This window comes from Conger conger, chromosome 4 (genome assembly GCF_963514075.1).
Source record: "Conger conger chromosome 4, fConCon1.1, whole genome shotgun sequence".
Taxonomy (NCBI): domain Eukaryota; kingdom Metazoa; phylum Chordata; class Actinopteri; order Anguilliformes; family Congridae; genus Conger; species Conger conger.
The window spans coordinates 5,750,343-5,769,348 of NC_083763.1; the positions used below are offsets into that span (position 1 = coordinate 5,750,343).

General features: G+C 45.3%; 1 protein-coding gene across 1 annotated transcript; it reads left to right on the top strand.

The window, feature by feature from the left end:
- The first annotated feature begins 2,487 nt into the window (after positions 1-2,487).
- Positions 2,488-15,208, top strand: LOC133127728 (excitatory amino acid transporter 5-like). Its single transcript, XM_061240827.1, has 11 exons — positions 2,488-2,739; positions 3,600-3,679; positions 4,811-5,026; positions 7,893-7,935; positions 8,328-8,538; positions 9,500-9,599; positions 11,127-11,360; positions 13,123-13,317; positions 14,256-14,390; positions 14,691-14,790; positions 15,062-15,208. The coding sequence occupies exons 1-11, from the start codon at positions 2,488-2,490 to the stop codon at positions 15,206-15,208; spliced, it is 1,713 nt and encodes a 570-aa protein (XP_061096811.1).
- Positions 15,209-19,006: the final 3,798 nt, after the last annotated feature.

A 19,006-nucleotide genomic window follows, 5' to 3' on the forward strand; every position in this document is an offset into this window, starting at 1 on the left:
AAAAGTTGACAGTAAAGAAATAAAATAAGTCACTAGAAACAATAAGATGGTTAAAAAGAACTGAAGTACTGTAAATATACCTCTTGTGTATTAATGTTTTGCAGATTCTTACATACATTACTACAAAGTAAGTTATGGCAAGTATGTACCCATTTCATGTTACAAACACATTTCTTTTTCTTTTTTTCCAAACTATTCACATTATAAAAATATATGCCATTGAGATATTTTAAAAAACTGGACTGGATCTAGTTTTAACCTTGTAGAATATGTTTACGGATCACCTGTTGATTCTATTTATAAGAGCATTGTGGTGCACCATTCATGGTCCATGCATTTGCGGTTCCACTGCTGTTTGTCTAAATATCTATATTAATTTATAATAATCTATATTATTTTATTTTTAAGAAGTTTCACCATACACTTGCAGAAAAGCCAGCCCACTGCATACCGTATCTGTGACAAGGAAGAAACACAGATGGTTTAATTAAAATTACGCCAGTTTATTTTTTTAATAGATTATTTATGTTGACAGAATCTAAATATCATGCTTTTTATTTTGATACATGTGATTTTAATGTTATTTATTGATTGATATTTTGTCCGCACTTATGGTGTTTGTTACTGTGGTCATCTGTGGTATAAGCCTAATGCTTAGGAAAGGTTTTATGTGACACTATTGTTTGAATTTGGGGGCAGATTTGGGTTTATAACATTAATGTAGGCTCAGCTTCCTAAGGGGGATGAGACGTGCACCGCCTTTATTTGGACTGCTTAATACTCATGTTTATTCAGAAAAACTAAAATGAGCAGTTCGGTTGAATAGCATATGAATGGGGCCATTTGTTTGTACACTTGCCTAAATATCTTTTTTTTTTTTAAATGACTGTTTTGCCAGAAATTGAATATTGCATTATTTTTACTTCATTGTTTTTGAGGATGGAGACAGACAATAACCCTTGTTTTTTATTCTGCATTAATTCAGCTTAAAATCAGAAAATGTGCCAGAACCACATGAAACACAGAATATAGGATATATATTCACATTGTCTTCTGTGTGATTATTGAAGTAAACACGAAAGGCGTGAGACACAATGTTTTAACAAAGATTTGATGGCTCTACTAGTTAATTAATTTTTTACTCCACTACAAGTGTGTATAGAAAAGAAACCTTTTGTTGTCAAATGTTTGTATCTCTGACTTTTTAAAGTTGTTTTGTTAAGGAACTTGGATATGATGGCCAAAGTTCTCCCATCAAAATTGGGGAAGTACAAAATCAAAAGTAAACTGTACTATTAACCTGGTAAATAAAATTAAGGTTTACAAAAACATTGCCGTCTTGATTTTTTCATTGGTCTAATCAAATGATCCCGATCTTTCTTTTTGACAATTTAAAGAATATAACTTGCTTAATTCAAGGTAAATCTAATCATTATTTGGGCAGGAAGAATTAACTTTAACTTGAATTCAGTCAGAAGTTATATCTGGCTATGAGAAAAAGCTGTACAATTTTGCACACAGAAATAAACTTACCACAAAAAATGCAGAGGTTGATGAGACCTTTATATACTACCCCTGGTTTCCTCATTACAATAGAAGAAGCACTTACCAACCTGACAGCAAGGGGAATTAGAAAGGGCATCCATCCAGTTTTGTGTTATTTTTTGTGTGCATGAATTCCATTCGTATAGCTGTATTGTACTGAATAAGAAAGTGTATATGCACATACATGTGCACCTTGAACAAATGTCCAGTAACATTTATTTGCAAATTATTATTTTTTATAAAATGAAAACATTTCATAACAATATTCCACTGTTGTAATGTCTAGATGGCATGCTTTTTTTAAAAAATGGATTAATTTTGTACAAAAAGAAAGACGTACAAAAGGCAGAGATGGTGATCTAGTAAAATCCCTTTGACCCATGGCTTGACACCAGTCACGGAGCAGGCTCCTCTTCTCAAAATAGTAAGTGCATGGCAAGGTCCTTGCAGAACTAATGCTATTCAAAACAAAATAAACAAGTAGCTTCAGAGGCTGACGTGGCTGTACTGGGGAGTGAGTGAACACCTTACACTTATTAGAGGCTGCCGGTGTTCCACCTACACTTACCGCGATTCCCTTACACGACTGACAAAGGCTCGACGTGAAATCATCCAACTCGAAAGACTGCACAGTGAGCAGCTGGCTTTTGTTTGAAAACAAAGCTACCCGAGATTATCCCACTGCAGTACCTGGGTGAGAGCAGACTGCTCAGGACAACAATGAAGTCTGGGATAAAAAATCCAAGCCAATGGCATTCTGCCGCCGCCAACAACAGGGAAGTGTTATCGTTTATTACGTGCCTTTAATCCTCTTAGGCCCCTCTAAGTCTCTGACTACACTCTCTGAGAAGCCGGAGCGTGTGTGCTATGCTTCATGGCTAAGTCCTCGTTAAAGGTTCACTCAAATTGGCCCCTCCGTCACTGTCCTTGCACGGTCGAGCAATGGAGGAGTTACTGATTCCCACGGACGGCGAAGAATCAAACTCCAACCACACGTACTTCTCTCCGACAGACTCCGGGATAAGCTTGCTGGAATGGGCGAGAGGTTTCCTCAACGGAACGTCGTCGGTGAGCTTCAGACAGTGGCTGATAAAGTACTGCAAGCGCAATGGATTGTTGGCGCTCTCCGTCTTGGCAGTGCTGACTGGCTGTGTACTGGGCTTCATGTTAAGGGATCAAAATCTCTCCACTCAGGTATGTGCCGTCTTATGATACGTTGGAAGAGGCAATCAACCCCGCCAGTAGCTGCCTGCCTTTTGGGGGTTGTGGGGTTGTGTGCACAGGAAAGATGCTTATAGGTATACATTTCTCTGAATTATCTTATCAATCAAACAATTTAACTGTGTCAAGTTATCTTGAGAAAAGTAATTTTTAGTGAAGCACAAGCTTGGTTAATATTCTAGTTCTTGAACAGGATAAGGAAATTAAGGAAATCAGGAATGATGCATTCACAGTGCTCCATAAAGAAAGCTCTCGGTAAGCAGTCATTGCGAGTCCTTATGAGCTGACCACGCTCTGGCATAACATGGTTTTTCGCGTTCTGCCTCGTGCAGTTGTCCAATGAGACGGTTAAATTGATATATCGATTTCAAACTGAAGATCAATTTACCATGATATATGAATGTACTATGTTCACCATGATAGAACGTGTATAGAGGTAAGTGGGGTTCTGTTGAAAATGATATGTAAGAAATCCTAAATTAAATCCTGTCTTTGTGGTGAGTGGAGAGTTATTAGCTGCCAATAAAGATAATGCAAGTATATGGTGCTGTGAAAAGGTCAGTTAAAGCTAATTATCCATATCCAACTTCTGTCATTGCAAGATAAAGTCTTATATGATAAGATAAAGACTGATATGAAGACTGTAACATATATTAAACATAGGATATTCTGCTACAATCATGCTCGCCCTGACTATGATAAGAATTATACTGTACAAAAGAGCCACCTAGCTTAAAATAATTTGCTGTAAGTTGCTTTGTTGAATTGATCAAACAAAAAAAAAAAACGTTTTTCCAGGCACTGAGAAACATATTTTGCTGTTCCTGTTTTAGGCTAGAATCTACTTTTCTTTCCCCGGTGAACTCCTCATGAGGATATTAAAAATGCTCATCCTTCCCCTCATCACATCAAGGTAAAGATCTCAGTATTATCCTTTCACTAGCAAGCAACATGGTTCTGAATGACACTAAAAACAACATTGGCTCAGGTAGTAAGAGCAGTTGTCTGTCGGAGGGTTGCCAGTTCAATCCTGCCCTGGGTATGTTGTCTTGTCCCTGAGCAAGACACCTGACCCCCAAATGCTCCTGATGGGCTGGTTGGTGCCTTGCATGAATGGGTGAATGAGAAGCATCAATTGTACAGGGTTTTGGATACAGGCACTATGTAAATGCCAACCATTTAGCATAATAATCACTCTGTACTTCAAAAATCATCTTACTCATAGTATTTGGTAAGGATTCCTTTTACACTCTCCTAAGACCTCGGTATTTATCAGGTAAATATGTGGCAAGAATAGCACATAATTGGGTAATTACCTCTGGTATAAAAAGGTAAATACTAAGAACTAAAACAATTCTTAGAAACACCTCCTGAATGACCTACCTGTATCCATTCAAGTGACTACTTTATACTTTAGGTTGGTTATATCCTGAGTGTAACATCCTAGGAAATGACAGTACTTACTTTCTAATAGAGGTGCTTCCAAGAAAGTATTATCTAACTGAACTGAACTATTGCCTATCATTAGTTCAGGTTCAGGTCAGGTGCATTTGGAGCTTAGGTGTCTTGCTCAGGGACATTTCAGGGGCGGCCTGTAGCGTAGTGGTTAAGGTAAATGACTGGGACATGCAAGGTCAGTGGTTCTAATGCCGGTGTTGCCACAATAAGATCCGCACAGCCGTTGGGCCCCTGAGCAAGGCCCTTAACCCTGCATTGCTCCAGGGGTGGATTGTCTCCTGCTTAGTCTAATCAACTGTAAGTTACTCTGGATAAGAGCGTCTGCCAAATGCCGATAATGTAATGTAATGCAATGTAACATGTCCACGAACCCGGGGGGGAATCGAACCTGCAACCCTCCGACTGCTCTTACCTCCTGAGCCAATGTGGCCCCAGATGTATAAAGCAAGCCTGTCGTCGATGTATAAAGTGTGATGCCCTGTGTGTACTCTAATGTCAGGCCTGTCGTCGATGTATAAAGTGTGATGCTGTGTTCAGTCTAATGTCAGGCCTGTCGTTGATGTATAAAGTGTGATGCTGTGTTCAGTCTAATGTCAGGCCTGTCGTCGATGGACTCCAAGGCGTGTGGACGCATGGGCCTGCTCACGGTCACGTACTACCTGTGGACCACGTTCATCGCCGTGGTCGTAGGGATCCTCCTGGTCATCATCATCCAGCCAGGCACGGGCACCGAGATGGAGGGCCACAGGCTGGGGGGAGGGCCCGTCATGACCTCTGCCGACGCTCTGCTTGATCTCATCAGGTGAGCTGCAGAGTCTTCAGTTCAGTTCAGTTCAGTTCAGTTCAGTTCAGTTCAGTTCAGTTCAGTTCAGTTCAGTTCAGTTCAGTTTGTACAGTGCTTTTCACAGCAGACTGTCCCAAAGATGTTTTACATACTAACAGAAGGGCGACATGGCTCAGGCGAGTAAGAGCAGTCGTCTGGCAGTCGGAGGGTTGCCGGTTCGATCCCCCGCCTGGGCTGTGTCGAAGTGTCCCTGAGTAAGACACCTAACCCCTAGAAATGCTCTTGACGAGCTGGTCGGTGCCTTGCATGGCAGCCAATCGCCGTCGGTGTGTGAGTGTGTGTATGAATGGGTGAATGAGAAGCATCAATTGTACACTGCTTTGGATAAAGGCTCTATATAAATTCCAACCATTTACCATTTACCATTTACCATATGAGGTAAACAACCCCCTAGTGGGAGGAAACCCATCAAACAGTGATGGAACCCAGCTATAGGGGGGATGCTCATCCTCCACTGGCCTATAAGTTAAGATAGTAGCAGTTCAGGAATGAAACTAGTAGGTAAAGTAGAAAGCCCATATGGATGGCTCTAAAGTATGTGTTCCAGATGCTCCAGGGCATGACATGGTCGAATCATGGGCATGACAGTTTCACACGATCAAAAATCACACACATGGTATATGGATTGGATTCATATTGTGCTTTTATTCAATTGATTTCAGTGCTTTACAATTGATGGTTCACCCATTCACACACACACACACCCTCTCACACCAACGGCGATTGGCTGCCATGCAAGGCACCTTGTCAGTTAGTCGGGAGCAACTGGGGGTTGAGTGTCTTGTTCAGGGACACACCCAGTGCAGGGGATCAAACCAGCACCCTTCCAACAAAGCAACTGTAACTTGTGAGCTAATGTTGAGACATAAGGGGTTAAATTGAAAGTGTGAGTGGATTGAAAAAAAAATTTTTGTTGAGAAATTTGGAATTGAGGTGCACATTAAACTCAAGCCACTTCAAAGCAAGAATGCTTCAAAGCTCACCTACTACTACTACTACTACTACTACTACTACTACTACTACTACTACTACTACTACTACTACTACTACTACTACTACTACTACTACTACTACTACTACTACTACTACTACTACTACAGATTATTATTATTATGATTATTACGGATGGTGGAGTGGGTAGCACTGCCGCCTCACAGCATGGAGGTCCTGGGTTCGAATCCCCGTTGGCCGGGGCCTCTCTGTGTGGAGTTTGCATGTCTCCCCATTTTTGCGTGGGTTTCCTCCGGGTACTCTGGTTTCCTCCCACAGTCCAAAGACATGCAGGTTAGGCTCATTGGAGAGTTTAAATTGCCCGTGGGTATGAGTGTGTGAGTGAATGGTGTGTGCGCCCTGCGATGGACTGGCGACCTGTCCAGGGTGTATTCCTGCCTTTCGCCTAATGTATGCTGGGATAGGCTCCAGACCCCCTGCAACCCTGTTCAGGATAAGCGGGTTAGGATAATTAATTAATTAATCATCATTATTATTGTTGTTAATAATTATAATTATAATTATAATTATAATTATAATAATGGTGGCACGGATGGTACAGTGGTTAGCACTGCCACCTCACAGCAAGGAGGTCCTGGGTTCGAATCCCCGTCGGACAGGACCTCTCTGTGCAGAGTTTGCATGTTCTCCCCGTGTCTGCGTGGGTTTCCTCCGGGTACTCCGGTTTCCTCCCACAGTCCAAAGACATGCAGGTTAGGCTGATTGGAGAGTCTAAATTGCCCGTAGGTGTGAGTGAATGGTGTGTGTGCCCTGCGATGGACTGGTGTAGGGTGTATTCCTGCCTTTCACCCAATGTATGTTGGGATAGGCTCCAGCCCCCCTGCGACCCTGTTCAGGATAAGCGGGTTAAGATAATGGATGGATGGATAATAATAATAATATTATTATTATTAGTAGTAGTAGTAGTAGTAGTAGTATTACTACCACTATCCTATATTCTATCCACTATATTTTTACTACATATTATATTATAGAAAATGAAGCAGCATAATTGAACGAGCATTGATCACAAGCGTATTGACAAGTGGCATGCACAGTTCCTCTGTCCAAGAACTTTTGACACCAGCAGCAAATGGTTTGTGCTGAGGTCCAAGTTCAAGCGAGGTCCAAATGTAAGTTTCAGCGTCCATGCCTTAAAATCCTATTAAAGGGCCGGGGGATTTACGGTATTTTTAGTAATCCGCCCCCAGGGGATCATTACGGAACGGCTAAGCAACAAGTCCACGAGGTGCACTGGATCTCCGCGGAGATCGAGTCACTTCTTCCGACAGGGCCCAACGTACTGCAGCGGTCTGTGAACTAGGCAAGGTGTGTTTGTTATGTCCATTAACGGATTTTCAGGCAGTGTTTGCCCTGTTCAAATGAGTGCTGCTCTCCTGGTCCGAACACTATGCTTGGATCTGCACGCATCATTAGGTCTTCACTTGAATGTTTACACAGAACGTACTGTCCCTTCCCCACAGAGAACCCACTCTCCCAGTTCAGTTAGCAACATGGCTAACTAGAGGCTTGCATAATGTTTATAATTGAATCTCTATGTGTGGTGAATTTGAATTGATAGTACATAGTCCGTACAGTTAAAAGCTTAAATAAATAAATTGTTGACATGATATCTGTGCATCCAGTAGTACAGTTCTTTCATGAATATGCTCGTAAATGGCATTGAGATGATTCTCATTTATTCATGTTGGAAAAACAATGTATTGATACCTGATTCATGATGTTCATGGTCCTTATGAACATCACAATGTAAAATCAAAAAACAAAAGTTGGTTACATTTCAAAAACATGTATTTGCACTGTGTCTTTGCAGGAACATGGTCCCAGCTAATCTGGTTGAAGCAACATTTGAGCAGGTGAGCATGTAACTCTTAATCGGGACTAACACGGCTATAAGGGAATTCTTAAATGGCTATTAAAATGAATTATTAAAACGTTTTTGTCCCTTTACATTACATTTTATTACATTAATGGCATTTGGTAGACACTCTTATCCAGAGCGACGTACAGTTGATTAGACTAAGCAGGAGACAGTCCTCCCCTGGAGCAATGTAGAGTGAAGGGCCTTGCTCAAGGGCCCAACGGCTGTGCGGATCTTATTGTGGCAACACCGGGGATTGAACCACCGACCTTGCGTGTCCCAGTCATGTACCTTAACCACTACGCTACAGGCCGCCCGTACAGTAAACGCGTCGTTTAGTGAAAAATGACACTCAAGTGATTGATTTTGTTATTTCGCTTATTCCAGTACAGCACAGATTTAGTGCCGATGGTCAAGGGCACAACCAAGACGATAGAGTCCAACTACGTCTACATCATGCCCGACGAGAACAACCCCAAAGTGGGTCGGCCCGTGTTTCTGGAGCTGACCCCGGCTCCGCAGGTTCTGTACAAGAGCGTCCCCGGCAGCAGCAAACAGATGAACGTGCTGGGAATCGTCATCTTCTCCGCCACCATGGGTGAGCCTCGTCTCTGTTAGACCAGCCCTCTCCTGTAGTACGCCGGGCTCTTACACGCTCAGAAATAACGTTACGAAAAAAGGGACAAATTTACAAATGCACAGATGCTTTTCGCTGGGGCACAGAGAACATTACGCCATGGCTGCCATGCAAGGCACCGACCAGCTCGTCAGGAGCATTTGGGGGTTAGGTGTCTTGCTCAGGGACACTTCGACACAGCCCAGGCGGGGGATCGAACCGGCAACCCTCCGACTGGCAGACGACTGCTCTTACTGCCTGAGCCATGTCGCCCCAACTTTATTTCTGAGAGTGTCGAAGCAGTGCCGATGATGAATTCACATAAGCTACGGAGACGTGAAGGCCACCGTTTCTAAGTGGACTAAAACTTTGCTTGGTGAAAGATAACACATTGATCAATGAACTCCCACCCCAAATCATTTGTTTACCTGCATGGCGGCTACAAGGCTGATTGATGTTGAGTCATGACACAACCACTTTTATATCTATAATAGATCAAGTTTTGTACTCATCGAACTACCAACATAAAAAAACCCTTAATTTTTGCCCTAATCAATGTAATATTGACCGCCCTCACCAATGTGAATGGTAAATGGTTGCCATTTATATTGCGCCTTTATCCAAATCGCTGTACAATTGATGCTTCTCATTCACCCATTCATACACACACTCACACACCAAGGAGCATTCTGGGGGTTAGGTGTCTTGCTCAGGGACACTTCGACACACCCAGGACTATCAGATGACTGCTCTTACCACCTGAACCAATGTCGCCCCATTGAGAATGTGAATGAGAGGTCTAATCGATGTCAAAATGTTGGGTTATATTTCTGTTTTTTTTTTTTTTGGTTGTTTATTAGATTTGTTATCTTGTGCATACCATAGGTACCTTTGCAGCATATTGTTTTCTGAGTCTCAGTCCGACTCCTCCTCTGGTCCCCAGGTCTGCTGTTGGGGAAGATGGGGGAGAGAGGTGCCCCTCTGATCAACGTGTGCCAGTGCATCAACGAGTGTGTGATGAAGATTATTAACGCAGCGGTGTGGTGAGTGACAGATGCTCAATTTCAATATTTAATGATGTTATCACATATCGTATGACATATCACTCCACATATCCACATGTGAGTGACAGATGCTCAATTACAGTATGTAATGACCGACTAATGTGTGCCATTACATATCATATATAACAGCATCAGTTCACTAAATACAACTGTGCCCAATGTGGTTACGTTCCAGTAATTACTGTATGTATATAGTTGTTTCAGCAGTTGCTGTTCAAATTGTGGTTCGTGGATCACAGTTGTTGAAAAAGTCAGAGGACAGTGTGTGAAATTTTGAATGGGATGAATGAGAGCTAAACAGCAGTTTTTATTGCTTTGTGGGAGTCGTTCACTTGTATCAGTGTGCTTGTGAGAAAGCCATTACAGTTCACTGAGTTACTTCCTCCAGTCATTGCTAAAAACTAGACCATCATTATTCAACCAGTAGATTATGAAATCATTGCCATGTCTAGATTAAGCTAACCATAATGCATAAGACATAATGCATAATGCCATTCATTTACAAGTTGCATGTTTTGGTCTGTTACATTATATTTTTTCTTGTCAAGTTCAACAATACTTAAAAAACTTAAAGAACTAGTAATATAAATCGATGAACAGTTGGTTAATTATATGTATACAATGAATAAATATCTTGACTCAAGAAAACCAATTATTATATACTTTCTCATGTGGTGTACCATGCTTCCCTGTCTTCACAAGGCAATGAAGAAAAGTACACAAAAAAATGTCTCCTTAAAATTGGCATAGGTAGAAGCTACTGAACATTTTACGATCTGGGCAATTCCACCCGACATTACAACTGCAGGATATCTGACTGTAGTCCAACACAGCAACAAGAGAGACTGACATATGATTTTATAACCCTATAACTCCCATCAGTCTGTAATATGTAGCTGTATTGGGCGTTACCACGTAAATATCCAGCAGTCAGTTACCGTGGAGTTATCTGAACTGCAGACTGAGCACGTGTTGGGAACATGAGTGTTGTCAGTGGAGCTGGTTGTAGTAAAGCCACTGGACCAACATGCAGTCAGGTGACACGTGGCAGGGGATTAGAGGGGATGTCACTCTGTATTCAGATAATTTGTTTCAACTCAACTTAATCTCCTGGTTTTGGCTGGCTGGCTGGAATAGGTTTGTATGGGGCTGGCCATGTTAGGGAGAGGTCCGGGCAGAACTGAAAAGCCAACGGTGTTTCTTACCTCAAAAACACAGATGCTTTGAGCAGACCTGGGTCAAATACAGAATTGTTCTGGATTCAAATACTTTTATATACACTTCTCTGAGCTTTTCTGCTGTATTGGAACCTGAGAAACACTCTCAAAGACCTCGCCTTCTGGTCCTCTCGGTTGGCTCAGTTGCACCGGGCAAGATCGATCGGGCGTGCAGAAAAAGGTATTCGAATCCGAAACGATTCCGTATTTGACCCGGGTCTGGCTCAGGGCCACAGGCACAGGCCCGTCGCGTGTGAGAAGCTCACAGCCGTGTCCCCCCTGCCTCCAGGTACTTTCCCTTCGGGATAATCTTCCTCGTGGCGGGGAAGATCCTGGACATGCACGACCCCTCCAGCATCGGGCAGAAGCTGGGGATGTACACGCTGACGGTCCTGGCCGGGCTCTTCATCCACGGCCTCATCCTGCTGCCGCTCTTCTACTTCCTGTTGACCCGGAAGAACCCCTTCACCTTCATCCGGGGTCTGCTGCAGGCGCTCGTCATCGCCCTGGCGACCTCGTCAAGGTAACCAACCCTGCCGAAAAAAAATAGCTAGGGTTTTTAGAAACGGCCGCTTGCTGGTTGACCAGCTCAGGCCAGCTCCCCCGCTCAACACGGTTCGACCAGCTACTAGCTCAGAAGCTACCAGCACTAGCTGGTTGACCAGTTCAGACCAACTCCCAACTTGACATGGTTTGACCAGCTCAAGCTGTGTTTTGAAATCGCTGGTAGCTGGTTGACCAGTTCAGACCAACTCCCAACTTGACATGGTTTGACCAGCTCAAGCTATGTTTTGAAATCGCTGGTAGCTGGTTCACCAGTTCAGACCAACTCCCAACTTGACATGGTTTGACCAGCTCAAGCTATGTTTTGAAATAGCTGGTAGCTGGTTGACCAGTTCAGACCAACTCCCCGCTCAACACGGTTGCCTAGCTACTAGTTCAGAAGCTACCAGCACTAGCTGGTTGACCAGTTCAGACTAGCTCCCAGCTTGACATGGTTTGACCAGCTCAAGCTATGTTTTGAAATCGCTGGTAGCTGGTTGACCAGTTCAGACCAACTCCCCGCTCAATACGGTTTGGCTAGCTACTAGTTCAGAAGCTACCAGCACTAGCTGGTTGACCATTTCAGACTAGCTCCCGGCTTGACATGGTTTGACCAGCTCAAGCTATGTTTTGAAATCGCTGGTAGCTGGTTGACCAGTTCAGACCAGCTCCCCGCTCAACACAGTTTGACCAGCTGACAGCTCAGACAAGCTACCAGCTGTTTGACAAGCTCATACCCAGCTAGATCAGCTTATGAACAGCTCAATTTTTAAGCAGGTCACCAACTGCCATCACCTGAGTCTTCTGGGTTTTTGTTTTCACCCGTTCCTCCTCTGTGTCCGATGTCCCCCCCCCCCTGTACGTGCCCGTTCCTCCTCTGTGTCCGATGTCACCCCCCCCCGTATGTGCCCGTTCCTCCTCTGTGTCCGATGTCACCCCCCCCCCGTATGTGCCCGTTCCTCCTCTGTGTCCGATGACGCCCCCCCCCCACTATACATGCCCGTTCCTCCTCTGTGTCCGATGTCCCCCCCCTGTACGTGCCCGTTCCACCTCTGTGTCCGATGTCCCCCCCCCTGTACGTGCCCGTTCCTCCTCTGTGTCCGATGTCCCCCCCCCCATACGTGCCCGTTCCTCCTCTGTGTCCGATGACGCCCCCCCCCCACTGTACATGCCCGTTCCTCCTCTGTGTCCGATGTCCCCCCCCTGTACGTGCCCGTTCCACCTCTGTTTCCGATGTCGCCCCCCCGTACGTGCCCGTTCCTCCTCTGTGTCCGATGTCCCCCCCCCCTGTACGTGCCCGTTCCTCCTCTGTATCCGATGTCACCCCCCCGTACGTGCCCGTTCCTCCTCTGTATCCGATGTCACCCCCCCGTACGTGCCCGTTCCTCCTCTGTGTCCAATGTCCCCCCCCCCGTACGTGCCCGTTCCTCCTCTGTGTCCGATGTCCCCCCCCCTGTACGTGCCCGTTCCTCCTCTGTGTCCGATGTCCCCCCCCCCGTACGTGCCCGTTCCTCCTCTGTATCCGATGTCACCCCCCCCGTACGTGCCCGTTCCTCCTCTGTGTCCAATGTCCCCCCCCCCCCGTACGTGCCCATTCCTCCTCTGTGTCCGATGTCGCCCCCCTGTACATGCCCGTTCCTCCTCTGTGTCCGATGTCGCCCCCCCCCCCGTACGTGCCCGTTCCTCCTCTGTGTCCGATGTCCCCCCCCCCTGTACGTGCCGTTCCCCCTCTGCGTCCGCAGCTCTGCCACCCTGCCGATCACCATGAAGTGCCTCCTGGAGAACTGCCACGTGGACCGGCAGATCGCCCGCTTCGTGCTGCCGGTGGGCGCCACCATCAACATGGACGGCACGGCGCTGTACGAGGCCGTGGCCGCCATCTTCATCGCGCAGGTCAACGACTACGAGCTGGACTTCGGCCAGCTGGTCACCATCAGGTGAGGGGGGGCGGCCATTTTGTGCTCTCCAGGAAAAACGCTCTTACCAGATGCGGCTTCGTATATCTTAAGATGCCGAGTTAACAGCTTTTGAACGGTACAACTCTTAAAACTGATTCTTTGTGAATTTCAGCCTGTCCAACCTGTTCTGTAGTTTGTTCTAATGGCCTTGATATGCACTTTTTTGGAGGTCACTTTGGATTAAAGCGTCTGCTATATGATGGTTGGCATTTTATATAGCGCCTTTATCTAATAAAGAAAAATGTAATATAATAGAACTGCGCTCTGAGAGCAGTATTAGAATTGGTACCTCATATGCTATTGGGGGCTTAGGGCTGATACGTGTAATTCTCTTCTGTATTACTCTCTAAAGTGTCTTCTGTGAGAAGCGCAATACAAAAATAAATAGAATTTAACTGAATCACTATCGCACATGAAGAGCCATAGGAGATAACGTCTCCCAGTATTGGAACACATAGTGAGAATGACAATAACGGAAAACAGCCACAGCTGTGCAAACAGACTCCCACCCTTGCAGGAACGAACACTACCTACCGAGGACCGCGTGATCTGTAACCGTAGCGGAGCTGAACAGATCCCCCCGTTCATCCTGTAGCGGAGCTGAGCAGATCCCCCCCGTTCATCCTGTAGCGGAGCTGAGCAGATCCCCCCGTTCATCCTGTAGCGGAGCTGAACAGATCCCTCCGTTCATCCTGTAGCGCAGCTGAACAGATCCCTCCGTTCATCCTGTAGCGGAGCTGAACGGATCCCTCCGTTCATCCTGTAGCGGAGCTGAACGGATCCCCCCGTTCATCCTGTAGCGGAGCTGAACGGATCCCCCCGTTCATCCTGTAGCGGAGCTGAACGGATCCCCCCGTTCATCCTGTAGCGGAGCTGAACGGATCCCCCCCGTTCATCCCGGTTCTCGCTCTCTCCAGCATAACCGCCACGGCCGCCAGTATCGGGGCGGCCGGGATCCCGCAGGCCGGCCTGGTAACCATGGTGATCGTGCTGACGTCAGTGGGCCTGCCGCCGGACGACATCACCCTCATCGTGGCGATCGACTGGGTGCTGTGAGTTCGACGCGATCGGTGGCTCTCCTGTGTGACGACGTGTGTGCGCGTTCGGCTGGGTTTCTCCCGGCTGAAGGCTAAGGTGGTTTGGCAGCCGCGGGATTCAGCTGTCAAGTTGATCCGTGCCAAATGAGCTGTTAAGGCGACGATTTTTTCTGAACTCGTTTTTAGTGGTAACCTTTATTTATGCAGGGTAAGTTGACTGAGCAGAAATGCTCTTGTAGCTAAGAAGCGCCAACAAAATGTGTGTCTTGGGCAGCTGAGTACGAGTCTTTAGATATTGCTTTTGGCGTCTTCCAGAGATCGTTTCCGGACAATGATAAACGTGCTGGGGGACGCCTTGGCTGCCGGGATCATCGCTCACCTGTGTCGAAAAGACTTCCCCACGCCTGAGGAAACGGTACTTTACAGTCCTTTCCATTCCAAACCCCATCTGATTAACTGAGTGTGCACTGAGACAGGGAGGAGCAACGTGTCCATGTGGGTAGCCAATGTCAAAGGTCTTGAATAGTTTTTGGATTTTGTATAAACAAATACTACTTTTAGCCAGCCCAAATAAGGGATCAGTTTATTACTGGAGGAAACTGGAGAGATTCTACAGGATAGACGCGTGGCCCAAGCAGTGGTTAATGGTGTGTGTGTGTGTGTGTGTGTGTGTGTGTGTGTTCCAGCCAAGCAGGTCCCATGGCATGAGGAATGGGCAAAACATACCCATGACGGAGGTGCCCCTTTTGGCCAGCAAGGACTGCATTTTCGAGGTGATCGGGGACACGGTGATAGAGAGACCCACGGTCTACTACAACATCTGCCAAGTCTGACCGAGGACAGGGAGAGGGGCCGGTCAGGCCGAACCCGTAACGCTGAATGACTCTTCAGCACACCTCTGTGATTGTGCCATGAGGCAGTGCACTGTCCTGCTCCTATCTAGTCATTCTGTGACTAAGTGTTTATCTCCACTTTGAAAGTGGCCCAGGCAAAGGCATCCAGGGAAATCAAGTGACTGTTCAGCACCAAAAACGCACAATGGTAAATGGTTTGGCTGCCATGCAAGGCACCAACCAGCTCGTCAGGAGCATTTGGTGTCTTGCTCGGGGGCACTTCGACCACACCCAGGGCGGGATCAGTCTGGCAACTCTCCGACTGCCAGACAACTGCTCTTACCGCCTGAGCCAATGTCGGCACAACTGCAGGTTTTAGAAGAAATTACTCTTGATCCTTGACATAGTCAACTGACTGGTCAACTCAAAGAGCAGTCCCCAGAGGTCCCCAAAATGAACAGCAGTACCTTTATGTCATCACAAAAAGGTGAAAAGACAGTGATAAGGGGATGCAATTGAGCAGGGATCCTCAAATATGGCCATCAAATCCAAATCCAGCCCTGGTTTGCTTTCTTCCCCGGTAATTAAGCAAACAATTAGTGCTACTGATTGGCCAGACTGGCTTCACACCCGGCTCCCAGGTAAAGGGAGGGTGGAAAACCAGCAGATATCAGCCCTCGAGGACTGTGATTTGAGAAACGGTTCAATAGAGTAATGTACTATGCCTGTACAGAGCCTGTCTTTTTAAAACATCAACGTACATTGACTGCACCACAGCTCAGCTCATCTGTTTGGTGTATAATTTCACACATGCTCTCATGGTTTGAGCAAAACAGGTATTGTAAAACAGCAGGTTACTTACTCTAGGACTAATTAATCATCTCTCAACGAGGGACCAATGAATACATGCTGGCATGCATTTAAACGTTCTGCAGGCTTTTAAAACAATAAATCAGCTGCCTTAAATATGAACGGAGAGAATTTACCTAACACAGTGTACTTAAGACGTTCTCACCACTGTGAAGGCGGTGTTTCTGGGAAACGCTAATGTGAAGAATGATGTCAATATGCAACCTGATTATTTGACGAAAGTACACTACAAATAAGCAAATGACAAAAGTGTTTTTTTTTTTTTTACTTTTTGGATACAATTATTTTGTAAATCTATCTTGTATTTATATTTTTGAATAAAATGCTAAGTCTGAAGTAACAAATACGAATGTTATTTACAAGAGGTCGTGAACACAAAGCACAAAAACACAAAGCAACATGAAAACAGCCCTGTACGCTCACACAGGTGTCTGTGGTGTTAGCAGGGGGATTTGGTCATAATAAACACTCAGACTAACAGGAACTTTGACATGATTAGGGTCTTCGGGTTTTAAGTTCCTGAGCTTAAGGGCTTAAGGTTCAAGGATGCTAGCCGCTAACCAGCACTTCCAACAGTTGAATACACACTTCACAGTGACTTGTGAGACACTGGAAATGCTACTCGGTATTTTTTTAAAGAGATGTCAATATAATGATGAGAAAATGCATAGAATATCATTAGGAGGACACAACACTGGCTATGAAATGTATTGGGGTGTAAAACACTTGACTTCCCATGTTGTCCTTAAAAGATTCGGAATTACAGGCTACAAACCTGTCCGTAAAATACACGATTTCAAACAATATTAATGCAAATAAGATTTGTTTGAAAATTTATAAATGCGTAAAAAAGAGTGTGTAGTGTTGTCCAGCCAAACTTCACTTTATCCAGATATGGTAGAAGTCCTGGACCGGCTACTGAAAGATACGAGACGCGTAAAATAAGGCATCGCGGTGCCATAAAAATGAATGTAGTTTGAAGTCGATTCAAGAATGATTTGCAGCGGCACATGACATGCCTCCATCTTGCAGTTGTGCAAATAACCTGCTCCCTCTAGTGGACAAGAGAGCAAACGCATGCCAAACCTCGTGCAAAAACTGTCAGCAGTCCAAGTGAAATGTATCATATTCCTGGACTAATCTAGGCAGTGTCTCTGCATTTCCTGTTTTTGTGCATACTTTTATTGTTTTGGCTCTGTCCTCCAGCACATTATATATACACAATTTGAGGCTAAAGAGCGGACTGTCGGCTTTAATATGAGGGAGTTTACATCCATGCTGGGTGTTACAGCACTTTAACCTCACATTTATGGTTCCATTTCAGATCCAAAGTGCTGGAGTACAAAGCCAAATCAAAAATGTTGTCACTGTCACAATACTTTTACATCTAAATGTATTTGGGTTAGCCTGCAGCCTAGTTACATGGCTGGGACCCTGAAGGTTGGTGGTTCAAGCCCTGGTGCTGCCACAAGAAGAGCCGCAGAACTGTTGGGCCCTTGAGAACATGGCCCTTTAGCCCGCCCTGCTATACTGCTTAGTCTAATCAACCGTAAACAAAACAACAAGTTATATATAGTACAAAGGTTTATACTTAGTTCAGGACTGCTAAGTAGTATCTTAAGTGAGTCTATTTAAAACATTACTGAAGAATGGCATTTAGCAAATGCAAAGTGAAATTCGTACAGAATATAGTTCTATTTTGGCAGCATTTTACTCTTCCCTACACCTGGCTGTATATGCCAGATCTGGAGAGGAATCTCTGCAAGAACGGCTTTCAACTATCAAAACGGAGGAATGTGAAAGGTCAAATTTAGTATTCGGTATGATTCAATTAGCGCCACAACTACTTTTAAAAATGCGTTACCCCATTGCGAACTGGAGTAACTAGGGACACAGGTTCCATCACCAGTTAATGCATAAAAAATGTGTTGAGAAAAGTAAATATTTTTGTGACTCGGGATGTTATAACCACAATTGTGAGAATGTGCCATTACCACAGATGAACTGTGTCAAGAACACGGTCTACGTCTCGGAAGAACCCCTGAAGGAGGTCTGAAGATCTTGGGTCCTGGTCTCCTGGAATATGGGTCCAGGTGGAACTGAACCTCAAGGAAGAAAGGCCTCTCATCCTGCCCAATTGAAAATGTGCATTACATCGTTGGCATTTGGCAGACGCTCTTACCCAGAGCGACGTACAGTTGATTAGACCAAGCAGGAGACAATCCTCCCCTAGGGCAAAGCAGGGTTAAGGGCCTTGCTCAAGGGCCCAACGGCTGTGTGGATCTTATTTTTTGGCTACACACCGGGATTAGAAACACCGACCTTGCGTGTCCCAGTCATTCACCTTAACCTGTCTACTACAGGCCGCATTATTAAACAAGGCAAAGAAATGGCTGAAGCGAAACAGTGATGGGAACACTGTGCTGTAGGAGACACCGTCTTTTGGATGAGACATTAAACCCAGGTCCTGACTCAGGCCGGGCATTAAGGATCCGATGATACTTGTCGCCAAGAGTAGGGGGTTCCAGTGTCCCGGCTAAATTCCCCAACCCTGGTGCTTTTAACCTGCCACCTAATTATCTCCCAATTCAACTGGCAAAAACATGGTTCTCTCCCTCTCCACCTCCACCTCAGCTAGTGTGTGGTGAGCGTTCTGGTGCAAAATGGCTGCTGTTGTATCACCCAGGTAGGTGTGGCACACTGGTGGTTGTTGAGGCAAGTTTCCCCCTCATCACTGTAAAGCACTTTGAGCGTCTAGAAAAGCACGATATAAAATGTAATTATCTATTGACCTCTCTCTCTCTCCTGAGCTCAACAGTGATGGTCTGAAGGCGTTAAAGGGCACTAATGGATTCATACATGGATCATTTCCAATGGCCCTTCAAAGTTGGCTGTGTCCAGGAAATTTGACCGCTCCAGGGTTCCAAG

Coding starts and splice junctions, on each gene's coding strand:
- LOC133127728 (XM_061240827.1), top strand. CDS start 2,488: ATGGAGGAGTTACTGATTCCCACGGACGGCGAAGAATCAAACTCCAAC. Junction 5,027..7,892: donor GCTCTGCTTGATCTCATCAG/GTGAGCTGCAGA, acceptor GTGTCTTTGCAG/GAACATGGTCCCAGCTAATC. Junction 7,936..8,327: donor TTGAAGCAACATTTGAGCAG/GTGAGCATGTAA, acceptor CGCTTATTCCAG/TACAGCACAGATTTAGTGCC.